The sequence below is a fragment of the Notechis scutatus genome, chromosome 3, assembly GCF_049901735.1.
Source record: "Notechis scutatus isolate UNSWTSFEM ecotype Mainland chromosome 3, rNotScu1.2, whole genome shotgun sequence".
In the NCBI taxonomy this organism is placed as follows: Eukaryota; Metazoa; Chordata; class Lepidosauria; order Squamata; family Elapidae; genus Notechis; species Notechis scutatus.
In genome coordinates, this window is record NC_142011.1 from 149,227,170 (window position 1) to 149,244,327 (window position 17,158).

At 35.6% G+C, this 17,158-nt stretch overlaps 1 protein-coding gene across 4 annotated transcripts in view; it reads right to left on the bottom strand.

The window, feature by feature from the left end:
- Positions 1-16,871, bottom strand: part of ATP9B (ATPase phospholipid transporting 9B) — a 153,029-nt gene extending 136,158 nt beyond the window's left edge. For 2 of the 4 annotated variants that reach the window (XM_087961446.1, XM_026669929.2), the window contains exons 1-2: positions 16,725-16,871; positions 131-304 (exon numbers count right to left, since the gene is read on the bottom strand). In XM_087961446.1, the coding sequence (XP_087817572.1) occupies positions 131-304; positions 16,725-16,765 (215 nt within the window). In that variant the 5' untranslated portion in view covers positions 16,766-16,871. Of the gene's footprint in view, positions 1-130; positions 305-16,580 lie in introns of all 4 variants that reach the window. The other 2 variants (XM_026669928.2, XM_026669927.2) reach the window with 1 other exon arrangement.
- Positions 16,872-17,158: the final 287 nt, after the last annotated feature.

A 17,158-nucleotide genomic window follows, 5' to 3' on the forward strand; every position in this document is an offset into this window, starting at 1 on the left:
ATATATATGAATCTTTAATCTAACAAAAACTTCTTTTAACCTATTTTCTAAAAGAACCCGCATTGATTTAATCTGATGCAGAAATCAGGAGATCTCACATTTAAACAAAACAACAGAATTAGCCACAAACCTGGTGCAAAGAAATTTCCAGCCACCACAGATGAACCATTCTAAACCTCTTTTTCTTTGAGAAATCCTGGCTCTTGGTAATGTATGGTAATCACTTTCATCATTTTCAAAGCCTTCTTCTGACATCATTAGAGGCATTTCATCCAAGTGAGAGGGCTCATCTTCTATTGGGTATCTATTAATATTAAAGCAAATAAAATAATTAAGATGGAATACAAATCCAACGCTGTCATGCTGAAAAGGTATTCAAGGAAAGCAACCTCATTTATACAGAAGATTAAACTCCTGAAAACACCTAATATGTTAGATGAACTGAGCAGGATTGTAGCAAGAGTCAGTGACAATTATAGGTTAATTAAGGTGATTTTTATATCTGTTCAATCTGAATCCTTGCTGCAATAACCAGTATTGCAGCAAGGTAAAAAAACCCAGTAAAAATAGTCATATGTTTTAATAATCAATACATAGTTATTTGTTTTAAATATCTACAATATAAATGGCATTCGATTTTGCCAAAATGATGACACATACATGATGACATTGCCATGCAAATACTGTAATAACATGCTGGCATTCTAACATCTCTGTAACCTTGTCATCGTCATATGCTTTTAACTTTTCCCTCTTTCAACCTCCCTGTGGATGATCAAGTCTGCATTATCTATGCTTGTGATTCTACACATGACACCATGTATACTACAGTAACAAAGGAGAAAAATCTAACTATATTTAAAAGTATAAAATATAATTTTATCAAATTAATTCATTTTTATTCTCATAAAGACCAGAGGTGGTATTCAGCAGGTTCTGATCAGTTCTGGAGAACCGGGAGTGGAAATTTTGAGTAGTTTGGAGAACCGGCAAATACCGCCTCTGACTGGAGATTTTACAGTATCCTTCCCCTGCTATGCCCACCAAGCCATGCCCACAGAACCGGTAGTAAAAAAATTTGAATCCCACCACTGATAAAGACGCCCGAAGTTTCAATTTGAGACATTACATTTTAGATAGGTAATGTAGGTTGGAGAATTGTCAATAAGTAGCAGAAACAACTGAGACAAAAAAAATCTCTTTTCTTCTATCCAAGAATGTCTCCCCACTTATGAAAAGGTCTTTGTTTAGCATCAGAGTTGGAGTTTTGGTTAATAAAACATTAAGAGTGTGAGAATGAATGAATGAATGAATGAATGAATGAACAGTGTCAATTCTCATTATAGAATAGATTTATAAGATTCATTTATTGTAATATTGGTATTTTTAAAAAGAAAATCTGAAAAGATGAGGACAAGAGATGAGTTCTGACAAGTTTAAAATGAAATAACATATCAAACATAATTTATTCAAAAATTTGAAAAGAGTACCTCATCTTCTAATAAATGTATGTAATATGTCCATATATTCAATTACTGTAACACAGTGGTGTCAAACTCAATTTCATTGGGAGCCACATCAGGGTTGTGTTTGACCTCGGGGGACCAGGTTGTGGCTGGGTTGGGAATGACCAGTATGACATCACTTGTGCCAGGGGGGCCTGTGGTGGCCCAAGCACTCTGCCAGCGAAAATGGGCTCCTGAACTCAGTTTTCACCTGGGATGGCCTCCTGCGACCCTCTGCCAGCGAGAATAGAGCTCAGGAGGGCCGCATGTGGCCCTCGCGAGTTCTGTTTTCACTGGCAGAGGCACCGCAGGCTGGTCTTTCGCTATTTCCAGAGTGGCCCCATGGGCCAGATCTAAGCACTCTGCAGGCCATATCCAGATCCTGGGCCTTAAGTTTGACACCCCTGTTACAACAGCATACAGAAAATAAAATAAAGCAAAATAAATCCAGGGAAGGTTCCTTAGAAAATTGCCTAGAAATTAGTTTATCATCTGTTTTAGCTTAATCAGTAGAAAACATTATTAAAGACAACATCATTAAACATATAAAGGTAAAGGTTCCCCTCGCACATACGTACTAGTCGTTTCTGGCTCTGGAGGTGGTGCTCATCTCCATTACAAACCTGAAGAGCCAGCGCTGTCCGAAGACTCTCTCCGCGGTCATGTGGCATGACTAAACGCCGAAGGCACATGGAACGCTGTTACCTTCCCATCAAAGTGGTCCCCACCAAAATGCAAGGTGTTTTTCTCCTTGCATTTTTACATGCTTTCAAACTGCTAGGCTGGCAGAAGCTGGGACAAGTAACAGGAGCTCATTCCATTATGCTGTGTTAAGGATTTGAACTGCCAAACTGCCGACCTTTCTGATCGACAAGCTCAGCATCTTAGCTAATGAGCCACCGCGTCCCTATTAAACATATACTCAAGCACACAAAATTTTGAATAGTACAGTTTCTGCAAAGGTAAATTCACCAACATTTAACAAGCTTTTGAAAGTATTAGGAAGTATGTAGATGGAAGTGATCTAATAGATATTGTGGTATTTTAAAATCACTAACGTGCACAATAAATTAGTAATCATGAAATAAGATGTCTTCTATGAATTAACAACTGATTAAACAACAAAAAACAAATAATTATAATGATCAGTTACAAGAAAAGGATGTAAGTTCCTGAAGGACATGCATTGGGAATAGGTTTCTTTTCCTAACTATATGTAAATTACCTGAATTTAGAACTGAGACAGCCAAGTTTACTGATGACAATAAATTACTTAAGATGATTAAAACAAACAGACAAAAAGTGAAACCATAAGACTTGTAGAATTTAACTCCTGAAAATGTAATAACAACTACTTTAAATGGCTTCAAAAAGAGGTAAGACAAATTCTTGAAAGAGACGACCATCATGTAGCAATTAATCATGGTAACTATATATTAACAGTGGAAGCAATAAGTCTGTTGAAAATAGTTTCTGGGAATCTATTATGCTACTGCAGACTTTGGACCTCCATGGGAGTGGGGTCCACAAAAATTGACATTATTTGCCAGATACAGTGGAACCTCTGGTCATGAATGTTTCGACCAAATCAGGTTCCGACCAAAAAATCCACAACGTTTTTGAATCAGGTCACGATTCAAAAATCGGGTGGTGATCAAACACTGCCAAGGCCTATTCCTTTTCCACGCCAATTTCCCCTTCTGCACCATTTTTTTGTAGGCACATACACAGTCAGTCTCACTTCCGGTCATGACCAAATCGGGTTGCAGCCGAAGTTACGGAATGAATTACGGTCTTGAGTGGAAGTTCCACAGTACTAACTCTATTTGCAAAAATTTAAAACAACATCTTAGTGTGCAGAACAAATTTAGTTTTTATTTGTTATGGAATAGTTTTTTTCATCAAAAATCTGTATGTTAATATGATTTAGTAAGTATTCTACAAATGCATTAATTTTGAATACACTAAATATAAAAATAACCCATACAATTGACAGCTGCTTTGGGACCTTCCATAATTATTTATTTGGGAAGGGATTCTGAGAACAAAATGTTTAAGAAACACTGTTGTAGAGCAGGAGGTCCCCACCCCTGGTCTGTGGCCCAGTGGCTGTTCGGAACTGGGCTGCAGAAGTGGTGGGTGTTCATAAGCGTGAAGTTGCATTTGTGAAAGCAGTGTGCATGTATGCGTGCAATAAACCATCCCTTCTTCCCGCCCTGCCATCACTGACTCCTCTGCCGAGCTGGAAAGGTTGGAACGCTGTCCGAGAGGAGTTTGTTGATTCTTGTGGGAATAGAATTCTGGCATGGATGACATTCTTCAATGTGACCCACTCCAATGTGACTATTTTCACAATAGGAGTAAGGAAAGAGAAAAGTCTTGTCCATTCTCCTTTCACTATATCTGTGTCCAAATTTGGAAATTGTAAATCGTGCACTCATTAGACTGAATCTAATATTGTTATCCTATTATCCCAGTAATATAAAGCTTCTGGAAACTCTAAATTCTAGCAAAAACTTCAGTATTCTGGGACAAGTGCTTCTTTCTCTCTGGTTGCCAAAAATGAATAATGCTTCTTTTTTAATTTTTTTGTTAACATAATGTTGCCTCTACTCTAGTACTTGCTAAAAATATATATTCCTATTTCATATGAAAGTTTGTACATATCTTGCAATTCTTTCAGAAATTACAGAATGAAAATTAACAATTCATTGTAAAAAGGATCTCTTATTTTTTAAAAAAATATTTTAAAAACCAAGATGGCTATTCTAATAATATACATAAACAACTTCTGAGATAACAAGCAAGTATCATGTTTAGTAACTTAACTTCAGAATGCAGCCTTTCAACTGGCAGGCAATTTATTCTTTTCCAAAAGCAATTTTCCTTTTGTGTTAAAAATTTTTTAGAACAGTATTTAAAAACAATGCAATGATGAATAATGGATTTTTCACAGCAAAATAACCTCAATTTCTTTGTAATCTAGTGTCCTATACACTAGATAATTGGTTGAGAAGCTTTTTTATGAGTGACAATTAAGTGTAACGTTTAAAACTTTGTTATAAAATAAAAAAGCTCTAAAAGTAACAAAAATAGATAAGAATGAAAAACTCACAGTACTTATATGAAATCGGAGAGATATCTTGCAAAAAATAGTTTAGTAAATAAAAAAGCATCCTAAAAAAACTAAAATATTAAATTAGGCATTTAAAATTAATTATATCTAAATATCTGCAGACAAATCTATACAAGATTATTTTTAAAAGCTTTTAAAAGGATAATTAAAGAATAAATTACAAGGCAACATGATTCGTTCAGGTACAAATGTGTCCTGGCTACCTCCCAATGACTTAAAAAAAAAAAAAAAACTGAAAAAATTAAACATGAAGATTGCATTTTGCAAAGAAAAGCAACAGCCTCTAGTGTTGTGTTTATAGCCTATTTATTATTACTAGCATAGTAATTTTGGTGCTATATGTTGGGTGGCAATTGGGAACTTGTTTGCTTTCTTGTAAATAGGTGTTCATCATGGCAACCATTTTGAATGTGAGTGCCACATATACTCTCAAAATTTCAAATGTTCCTCTACACCGGCTGGCTCAGGAATTCTGGAAACTGAACTTCACAAGTCATAAAAGGGCCATCATTCACCACCCCTGCTTTAGACAATAAACATTGCCAATCATTACTTTATTCTTTAAATTATGTCTACATTTTTAAAGTTCTTTTACTTTACATTACTGCATGAACTATTAAAAAACAGCAAAACTTAAAATGCAGCAAATATTGTATTATTAAGTAAGTATTATTACAGCTATATCCAATTGTTTCTTTGAAGCTCAAAGCAGCAGTCAAATGAAGAAGATCTGTTTAAGGTTTTTTTTTTAATACAACTATCAAAGTTCTGATTATAGGACCATTCACTTTCTAAGATAGAGACAATCTTATATAAAATAAGATAAACAATTAGTTCTCATTCAGTATGGTGCGCAAACACACACTGACAGCTTCCTCCCATTTTTTTCATCAGACTTACTAACTTTTTATAGAAAATTCTGATATTTTATTTGTCTGTTTGTCATAGAATAATAGGAACACAGAAGACCCTGAGGGACTGATTGTCTTTTGGGAAACAAACAAATAAATAATTAAATCTGGTTGACAAGTCAACTCTGGGCAAACTACTATAGGCATTGAGTCTTTCTGCCTTAAAATATTACTTTTCTAGGGGCTAGAGATAGGAAAGAGAGATAGATTTCCATTATCAAAACAAACTAAAACAAGCCAAAATATATATTTTTTCACAGAGCCCAAGTCAAAATGGGCTTGGAGGGTAGAGTTCAGTGACCAGAAGTAGAAAGTGCCTTCAGCAGATTTGTCAATAGGATCTAGTAAATTCTATCCCTGATCATGCCATCACCAGCCTTATCAAAGCATTGTAGATTTGAATAACAAAACTTGTGCTGGGAGAAGACAAAAAACTCTTTTTTAAAGAATCATCATAGATGATTTCATCATAGATGACCTCTACAACCAGCCTAGCCCTGAAATTTGAGAAAGGCAATGTTATCTTTTCAAAATGGATACATCAGTCAGTTAGAAGAACATGAGGAATGGATCCTATTCTATCCTAATACTCCTGTATTTCCTCTGAATCATTTCAGACTCATGATTCATACTATTCAATTCTCTTATAGATTCATTACTGTTATCCTTTTTTACTACCTTTTCCTATTGATGTGATTATATTACTTTGTTGTTTGTATGGACATTGAGAGTTTATGCACTGGAGACAAATTTCTTGTGTGTTCAATCTCCCATTCCATTCCTATCCCTTCTATTCTAATCCACAGGGGAGTATCAGCAGATTGTCAAATTGTACATGTAGACAGGGGTGGGATACGACAGGGATTTACCAGTTTGGGATTTACGAGGTTCGGTGATTTATGATGTGCTTCCCTTCACGCCGAGCGCCTGTAAATCGTCAGCACGCTGTGTGCAGAGAAGCAGCCTTTGAAACAGCCCTCTTTTCCTGCTTTTTAAACTGCAGCTGTGCCTCCTTCGGCAGCTGAAGTTGAAAAATCAGGAAATAAAGATCAGGTAAGAACCCGGGTGGGTAAAAACATCAGCAGACATAGAACCGGTTCTATGTCTGCTGCTCTTCAGAGCTACCGGTTCTACAGAGGTGGACAGAACCGGTAGAAACCCATCCATGCATGTAGATCTAAATTACAGATATCCAGAGATTATAAACCTGAACTTTATGATCCCAATATATTTTCTTTGTTTTCTTTTTTCTTGTTCTTTGATTATTTTATTTAAAAAAACACATTTTATTTCTTCCTTTTTTAATGGTTTTGAGCTACCTAAACAAAATGGCAAATAAATTTAATGCATATCTACCTATCCCTGGAAAAGACTAGATAAGTAGACAAAAATGCCAAATCCAGTCCGAACATCTGGCTGAATGAGAAGCCCTGGTGGTGCAATGGTTAGAATGTAGTATTGCCAGCTAACTCTGCCCTCAGTCTGGAGTTTGATCCCAACAGGGCTTGAGGTTGACTTAGTCTTCCATCCTGCCAAGATCAGTAAAATGAGGACTCATATTGTTGGAAGCAATATACTGACATTGTAAACTGCCCAGAGGGTGCTGAAAAGCACTATGGGGTGGGTTTTGCTATTGCTACTGAATGTGCAATGAACATAATAATTCTATGTTTTATTAAGAGAAACTATGAAGTGGATTCATATCTACCACATGGATTTAATCTTTAACTATTAATCATATACAAAATGTCCCCGTATATAACTACTTTCAATGCAAATAAAGTGGAGCACATCATTGAAAAATGTTTGCTATGATGATTTATTTTATATTATAATACATTATTTTGAACGCTGTCAGACTGCACAAAGTTCTTGCTAAAATAGCTATCTGTTCATATATCTTGTGAAATAAAAATGTCATATGTAACACCACTGTACTACAGAAAAAGGCTCAGAGATTATAAATAACACTTCTCTAGTAATATAACAAATAGATTGCTACATTTTTAGGGCCAGTTACTTAATTTATATTTATGGAGGCAGTATACCATTCATTAAATTTTCTGTACAAGAGCATGTGGACAACAGATTATATAAGTAATTTATAATTTGTACAATATTGTAGGATTTTTTTCAGTAATTCTAGAAACAAAGAAAGAAATCCAAGTTTTATCATTCGTATCTTAGATTTTGCAATATTAGTATACCTGAATCAGATCAGGATCCCATACAGATAAATGCAAATCTTCAATACCTTCAGCCTTTTAATTTATTATGATATGTGCTTCTGTTTTATCAGGAAAGCTGTCATTAATACAAACTGAAATCATACCTCTTACTTGAGCATCATTCTTTACTGATCTGGAATAATGTGTTATAATTCTGACTCATAGGACCTGAAACAATTCTATTGACTGAAACAATAAACTGATGTATCTTTTTTATTACTTCTTTTGTGGATACACTGAAAGAAAACAAGACATAATCTCTATTTTGATCTTAAAATAAAGATACACTGAGAATTGACTGATATATTAAATACAAAGACATTGACAAAGCGTAACTATATGAACCTAGAGAATGCTTACTATTTTTGTCTAAGGTTTTTAAGTACTTTGGTCAGAATTACAAAAAAAACCAAATAAACAAACAAAAGATGTTTAAAGATGTAGAAAGATTTAAATAAGATCAGACAAAAAAAAAGAGCATGAATCACATACACATTTAAGAACAAAACATAAATAAAAAAATGCTTGCAAATAGATTAGATAATCAGACATACTTTTAAAGAACAACCTTTAAGTTCTAAAGAAATATATTTCTGAAACAACATCCAGAAAGTCAGCACTTATAAACAGATATGCTGAACTGGAAAATAAAAGAACAAATCCATTTCTTTTAACCTTTCTTCCTCCTTGTTTAAAGGGCATGTAGAAGCATACAGCTTCTAAAAGAGATATAATACAAAATAAATCAACAGAGTACTGAAGAATTATACAATCGGTCCACATTAACACTGTAATGTGGTCAATTTGGTTTGGGTGTAACTTCTTCAACTGAACCACACAATGTGATTTGTGATCAGAGTTTTAAAATTAAATCGACGGACAGTTATTCAACAATTAATCCACCCATAAAATGGTACCTGCACTGAATTGGTGAGAATTTAGCATACTGTACTTCATTTAAGCTCTTAGTTTTCAATCTGTATGATGTATGAATGTAAAAATAAATGGTAGCTATCAACAAGATATTCTCCACTTTAACAGATTAGTTCACTGTAATTAAGGAAAATTTTATTGATTGTACTATATTCTATAGATTGTAATACTGATTTTTTTTTTACCTGCCCTAATTTTGAACTTTTTTTTTTTTGTGGTATTCTATAAGACCCTTTTGCTTTTATCAAAAGGACAAAAGCAGCGTCACATATGCAGCTTCCATCTCTTTTGCATATTTGTGCAATACTGCAATGCACATTCAAAAAGGTTTGGGATTGGCTTGGGCAAACTCTCCCTCCTGCCCTTCCTGACGATGCAGCTGCTAAAATCTCTGCATTTCCTGAGTAGGTAGGTATCTTTTTGTTCAGGAGACATTACAGTGTTGTGAATTTCTAGAGTTGTTATCAATATTTGTCCAGCTAGATGACTGACTGCAGTCAGACCTAGTTATTACTTGGATGGCAGCCCAGGAAATACCAATCCTAGAGGCATCCCAGAAAAGGGCAATAGTAAACCACCTCCATAAGGTTGGACATGTCCATAATGTTACCATGAATTAATTTTTAAAATGAAGCAAGACTATGTCAATATTGTTGCGTGCATGCTTTTATCAATATTCGTTCATGTTTGTTCTATTTTATGCTGCTTTATTTTTTATGCTCAATTTTGGAAATAATTTTAAATAAATAATTCTGATGGGAGAAAGTGACTGCTGGCCCCAATGAATCAATCTAAGATTGTCAAAAACTAGCTGAAGTTCTCAATATTCTTAGTGCATAGCTAAAAGTCTGTGGAGATTTTCAGTCATCCAGATCACGTTTGTCCCAAAAGTGCTTTTTCAAGAGGCAACTGGACTTTCTGGTTTGTTTGGTTTTTTTAAAAGATGTTTTGCTTCTCCTCCAAGAAGCAAAATGTCTTAAAAAAACAAAACAAAACCCAGAAAGTCCAGTTGCCTCTTGAAAAAGCATCTTTGAGTCAATATTTTTAGGTTGACAAACAAACCATACATTACCAAAATTTTGCTTGTCTTGACGAAGTTTATGTTGTGTATCACAGTGATTTAGGGGGGGGAAATCCATGTCTTAACTAGATTCAATTTAAAACAACAACAACTGCATTTCACCGGCATGGGGGTGACAGTCAAGCCCACCTCTCCAGATTATTTTTCACAGTTATTTCATATAAATTTTAAACAGCATACAATGCAATTTGATACCTATAGAATCATGGCCTGTCAGCTATTTGTTACAGAAATAATCCCACATCCACATTTTGCAGGAATTGATAACCCTAATAGTCATGGAATTGCTTCTCTACAGTACCTTTGCTGTCTGGCTACTGATAATTATACCAGGCTGCTAATACCAAAATCTATTGAAAGATTCAAGAAAAAAAACACTTGTTTTGTGGGGAGCTAGTTTGGTGCAGTAGTTAGATGGCTTGGAAACAGGCAGTAAGCTCTGCTTTCTATTAGGCCACAGAAGACAGTTAGATGACTGGCCTAGATTTTAAGATCTTGGGGATTTTCAGAGAAGAGAAAATAATGTTTTTTTCATAAAGAAATTTACAAAGATTTTAGGTTTATACGAAACAAAAACTGAAACATTAAGACTTGACTCTCACTTGCAAAATGCATTAACTCTTACTTAAAGAAAGCAAATGCATAACTAAGTACAATAGTTAGTAATTTTATGAACATATACTAAGGAATTTGAAAATTTGTTTGTCTATTCATTCATTCATACATTCATGCATATATTCATCAAATTTTAAAAACTGCCTATCTCACTCAGTGACTCTAGCCTTTAAACTGGTATACACTTTAAAAAGTTTCATCATTCCTCAATTAGAAGAATTGTAATAACAATACAAAACTGGTTTTCTTTTGTTCTAAAGTCCCTGTCAATAAATATCTTCTGAAATATGTTTTAACCATTTTATGACATATCAGAAATTTGGCTGTCATTTCGACTGATTTGACAGTGCATATTAGAACAGCATATATAATAAGCAGGATCACACCAATCAATATCAGAAAATATAATCCTTTTTTAAACAATATTTTCCTCAAAAGACATAAACATGACAAATATACGCAAAATTATTCTAAATGCAATACAAATAACCATCATTTGTCATTAAAATGCAAGGAATTTAGTAGAGGAATGTTTTATGAACTGTTAACAATAGTTTGTTAACAGTTTAGCAAATAAAAATAAATAAATAAAAATAAATCATTTGTTAATAGTAAAAGGGACACGGTGGCTCAATGGCTAAGACGCTGAGCTTATCGATCAGAAAGGTCGGCAGTTTGGCGGTTCGAATCCCCAGCACTGCATAACGGAGTGAGCTCCTGTTACTTGTTACCAGCTTCTACCAACCTAGCAATTCAAAAGCATGTAAAATGCAGGGAAAAAAATAGGGACCTACTTTGGTGGGAAGGTAACAGTGTTCCGTGTGCCTTTGGCATTGAATCATGCCGGCCTCATGACCATGGAGACATCTTCGGACAGTGCTGGCTCTTCGGCTTTGTAACGGAAATGAGCACTGCCCACTTGAGCCAGAAATGACTAGCACGTATGTGCCAGGGGAACCTTTACCAATAGTTTGTCAATAAAATTTATACTAATATAGAAACGTTTATCATTTAGTACCTTTCTGGATGTTATTTATTCCTTTATTATTGCAAACCCACAGTAAAAATTGTAACCCCAGATGAATTAAATAGATTTCCTTTAGTCGTACAGTAAAATATTTATGATATTTTAAGAACATGTAGCTCCTAATACTAACAAGATCACAAGCTAAGATATAAATTGGAGAAACATATCAACAGTAACTAAAATTATTTTAAAAATTCTTTTTTGACTGTTAGTTGGCAACAAGTACTATGGTAAGAGATTGATAAAAATGGGTAAGTTTTATGTTGAGAAAAGAAGACATAACAGTAATCTACAAAAACCTCAAACACATAGAAAACAACCAGTTCACTACCTTTTCTCATCACAAAATAATAATTTTAACTTACAGAAAGGCAGGTCCTGGTGGCTGAATATTAAGAAAAACTTGCTAATTGAGAGCAATTAGACAAATAAAGCAATTAGACAAATAAAGTACCCAGAAGGCAACCCTTCATCAGTATATTCAAGCAAAGACTGGAGAACTCTAAATGTTTTAACTTGGTTTCCTATGTGGGACAAGATTTTGGATTTGATGTTAATAACCTCTTAAAATTCTTGATTATTCTACCTTTTAGTAGCTTAAATGCCAAATTGAACCAAATGTTCAAATGCCATCAAGAACTTCTATTTTAAAAAAAAATACTCTGTCAATTATGGTATCATATATTAGTCTTGTAGAAGTATTCAGATTGGAGATACAGTATTAATATTCTCTAACATTTGTCTCATACTACTTCATTTCATAGTTCTGAAAAAGTAACCTACAAAACCTATGATCGAAATATGGTTCTTCACTACCTGAATTATGAATAGAGACTCTTTTTCTTACATTTAGGATGTTCCAATCAGGATTCCCTGATTATTTTCTATTTGTACTTCTTTCTATTTTATCAAAGGTTGTTTCCAAAGGTCCTTGTTTTTAGGAGCTATTTGTTAGGCAACAAATGCAATTGGAAGACAAGATTGGCATCAATGAGGAAGCATCATGGAGATGTAAATGACAAACAAATCCAAAGAACAAACCTTGTGGATGTGTTTCAAGACTGGTAAAGTAGAGGTCTCCCATATTATTGATATTATTATTATTATTATATCATCTGCAAAGGTCTGATGATCCATGCTATGTATGGCCTGTAACATCTAGACCATATGAAGAGCAAGGGCTCCTCCCTGCCATTCATTTGTCACGAAAACGAACTCCACTGGAAAAATACTGTTCAGCTAGGATATTTTTCCATATTATTATTTTTTCATTATTTATATATTTGAAACCACAGGTGTCTTTTTGCCTTGCCTGGACTACATTAAGTGAAGAGGAATTGTCTTCATATAAAATATACAGTATAATTAATGCATATAAATAACAAACTTTTTAAAAAAGTTTACAATCTTGTGGGGCAGCATTCGTAGTTGTCTAAGACTGCATGGGTTGGACATGTCTTTTTAAACTAACTTCAAAATCTGTGATAATATGTTAGTTATAAACTTATATTAAATGTGCAAAGATAGTAATACATTTCAATAAAAAATAGAAGCAATTCGAGGAACTTGCTCAAATGTACGGAACAAATGAAACAAAGTAAACTGAACAGAAATTCCAATTGTTTTTATCTAATAATCTAGTGATATTGCAAACTGTATTCATCTGCATAAATGCTAGGAAGAGTAATTAAAACTTTGGCATCACGGAAACTTTCATCCAAGAACATTTCAGCTTGGATTGTATCAACATCCTTAGTCATGAAAAAAATTCTGTCTACTTCAAGCAGAAATCTTGATTAGACATCAAAGCAAGACTCTCCTGTTCTTATCTTTCTGTGCAGTGAAGGACAACTTTGTTTTTAGAATATAAAAAAGGAATCTGCCAGTGGCTTTACAAATATCACGTGTTTCAAAAGGCAAATAACTAAAACTTTTAACAAAATATGCATTCTTAACAGAAGTTTCAAACATTCCCAATAAACCTTTCCTGCCACGCCATCTTCCAAGTAAATCTCTTATTTTGGAATTGGGCTAACATTTTGTAAACAAACAACACTATTTGCATAATCAATAACTGGAGCATTAGGAAAACTTCCGGTTTGTCGGCCGCGAGCGGCAGGGATTTGCGAAGCTGCGCGATCCCTGCCGCGCTAGCCGTTTTTGGGGCTCCGACCCAGCCGGGTATGCGAGCTAGGCTGCCCTGCAGGGGCAGCTGAAGTAGGGGATCCGGAGAAGGGTTTGGGGGTGTTGCAGACTCCTCCCTGGCCGGCAGAACTCCCTTTTCCCAGGACGGTGCAGCGGCGGTCCGTAATGGCCGCCACAAAGAAGCTGGCAGCCGGGTAAGAATGCGCAGGAGGAAGTGGAGAAAGTGATTGAGAGGAGAAAGTTTTTCTTGGCTCCTAGGACTCTAAGACATATTTAATAAAATTCCTGAAAAGTATGATTCTCTGAATAATACCTGCCAGAAGAGGAAAAAAGCGGCTGCTTGAAGGTGCTGAAAGGATAGCTTTCCCTCTTTTCCTACGGAATAAATAACTGGATATTAAGAAACCTATTTTTTTAGGTGAAAATTGGTTTTAAGCGATGAGTGGGAAGAGAGGATTAAAAAGAAAATATTTGTATGCTAAGACTTTGTTGGAGCAGATGCCTTAAGGATTTGAAGACTAGAATATATTGTAATAAGATTTTAAACAGATTTGGACTTTCTTTCTCTTTGATTGATATTACCCCAGAAGGAGAAAGTGAGAACTCTGCCTTGGTTTGGACTGACTGATAACTTTGGGACTGTTTTATTTTTTTATTTTCTTTTGAATATTCTGGTTGTTGTAAGAAGAAAGAAGGGGAAAAGAAAAGATTTATAATGGCTCTTTCTGTTGAGGAACTAAGAAAAGAATATGAACAAGCAAAAAAATGGTAAAGATGGTGTGGAAGAAGCTTTCCTTTTTTAGAAATGGCGCTTACTAATTATCAACAAACATTACAACAGATGAAGACAGCAGAGGAACAAGAAAGAAAGGAAGGAGCCATTTTTAATGAATCTCAGAATTTGATCCAGAAAAAGGAAGAGAGAAAGAAAAGAAGAGAAGAGAAAAGAAGAAAACTAAAGGATTTAAGGACTTAAGATCCAAAAAACATTTAAGAAAGGGAAAAATAAAGTGCAAAACCAATATGATGATTGTAAACAAAGGGGAAAAGAAATACGACAGAGAAGGGAAGCCGGTAAGGCAGAGGCTAGAAGAAGGGGGGTAGAAAGGTTTGTTGGGAAAAGAAAGAAAGGGAAAAGGTGGAGAAAAGCTACAATGTTTTGAAATTAAATGGAAAAAAGGAATTTTTTATGGATAATGGATAAAGTATAATTTTTTTAAAAAAAAAAAAGATTTTGCAAGGTACATAAGATGAGATGGTAGTATTGCAATGGTTTAAGAGTTGATAAGAGATTAAAATGTTAAAATGTTTAAAAATGATTGGCTTTAAAACTTAATAATAGGAGAGGTTTAGAATATTGTTTTAATTAAAGAGTTTAATAAAATTATGGTATTGATGTTATTATAAAATTTTTATTATAGTATTTCTTTTTAATATTTGGATTTATTGTCTAATTAGGCACTTAATTGTGTTGGATGTATTAGTTAGATAGAATGTACCAAGCAAAATCTGATTGGGTATTAGATATTATTTTAAAGATTAATTTGATTAACTTAGGGGAGATAGAAAGGCATCATACTCTGATTAATGATTTCAGGAGAAACTGATTTTCTTTTTTTTTCATAAGGGATGAGACAAAGGGATGATAAAAAATGGACAAAAGATACAAATATAATGATTTAAACTAAGATGATTAATTAAGGTAGAATTAAGAAGTGTGAAATATGTGGAGAAGTTAATATAGAAGGGTTAGAATGGTAAATAAAATAAGTAATGATATGTAAGATGAGCATGAATATAATTGAAGTCCATGAAGAGAGAAATACCTGGGCCCAAGTTACTTTCCAAAAGATTTTTTATGTTTTGTGTGTTGTGTGTATATGTCTTTTTTGGGGGAGAATTGGTAAAAACTTGTAGAAATATAGAATGAGAATAATGGTAACTAAGTCAGAAAGAATCAGATGAAATAATAATAATGATATTGAATAAGAGTAAAGAGAAGTAAAGAGAAATTGAATAAGAGGTTTTGGTATATTATATGGAAATGGTTTAAAACAGAATCATAATTTATCTGACTTGTTAAATTTACAATGGAAAAAGGTTTAAACATGTAATAAATAATGATAATTTGTGTGTTTTAAAAATTAATAAAACTTGTTTTAAAAAAAAAAAAAAAACTGGAGCATTAGTTAAACATTTTTCTCTTGCAAGCACCCTTAATTCCTGCACAGCTAACAGAGAAAGTTAGGAAACACTCAAATAAATTCTCATTATGATAAAGCAAATACAGAATGGGCGAATCCCATACTACACTAAGGCACTGCAATTTTGCACAAATTGTTTGTCTTTAGAGGGTAAATGATATGACTGGACTCCTAGTGTCTTCTGGTAGAGACTATTGTAAATCTTCTGGCCCTCCTCAAACTTCTTTCTAAAGTGAAAAGAACCAAGAGCTCATAGGAGCAACTTATCAGGAGTCCCTCAAACTTTTTCCCCTTAAGTCCCAAAGGGTTTTTGGCAGCCAGAAGCTTCTGGGCAAGCATAAAAAGTATATTTTTAAAAATCATTTTTCTAAGTTCAAGGACTAGATCTGAAAGCTGACTCTGGGGTTGAGCCTTTGACGCTACAGGAGAGTGGAGGAAGCAGGGACTACGAGGGACACCTGCATATTGAACAAACAGCTGCTGTGACAGGAGCAGCAAGAACTTCTCTCGGGACAGATGGGACAACCATCCTACCCCTGACCCCCCCCCTCCAAGCTGCTCAGAAGCAGTTGTCCAAAGGCCCAGAGAGTCCCAGCGATCCGGGTCCTGGCCTCCTGGCAGACACAAGAGCATTTCACGCCTTGGTGGGTGGAAGGGGGAAAAGCAGCAGCTCCTCGCCCCACTCAAGTTGGTCTGTGCCCACGGTCGACCCTTCCCCAGGTATCCCTTGACAACCACTCCCCCACAACTTCTCCTTCCCTTTCTCTTTCCCTTCATGTTCCTTCCGGTCATTACCTGTTATGCCTCTGTGAGGCCGAGGCTTTGGTGTAATAAGCCGCCCTCCGTTGGGTGCTGCGCGGTACCGGGTGCAGAGGGATTTGATCCGCCATCTTTCTTCCCAACCTCCCCCCTGCCCCCCCCCCTCTCTCTCACACTCACTCTTTCCCCCCCGCCTTCAGCCGGAGGGATTGGATCGTCATCGTCGACGCGCTATGACGTCCGCCCGTGACGCAGTCGACATTCGAGGCCGGCCGAGGCGACGAGAGCGGAGAAAACGGGAAGAAGGGAAGGGAAGGGGAGAGGCGAGGGGGCGGGGGCAGAGGAGGAAAGGGGGCGGAGTTTCCTGACCAATCAGCTGGAGAGGATCCGGGTGGATGGAGGCGGCCGCGCGGGCGGGCTTCGAGGGGCGGCGGGGAAGGCGTGCGAGCGAAGGGAAAGCGAAAGTCCGCGGGACCAAGCGAAGTCCTGCAAACTCTCCAACGGAGGAGGGTTTGCCTCTCCCGCGATGTTTCTGAGCAATAGTGGCAACATATTACAGTTGGGGAAGGAGGGACGGAAAAGGAGGCTCAAAAACTAATATCTCAGGCTGCTTA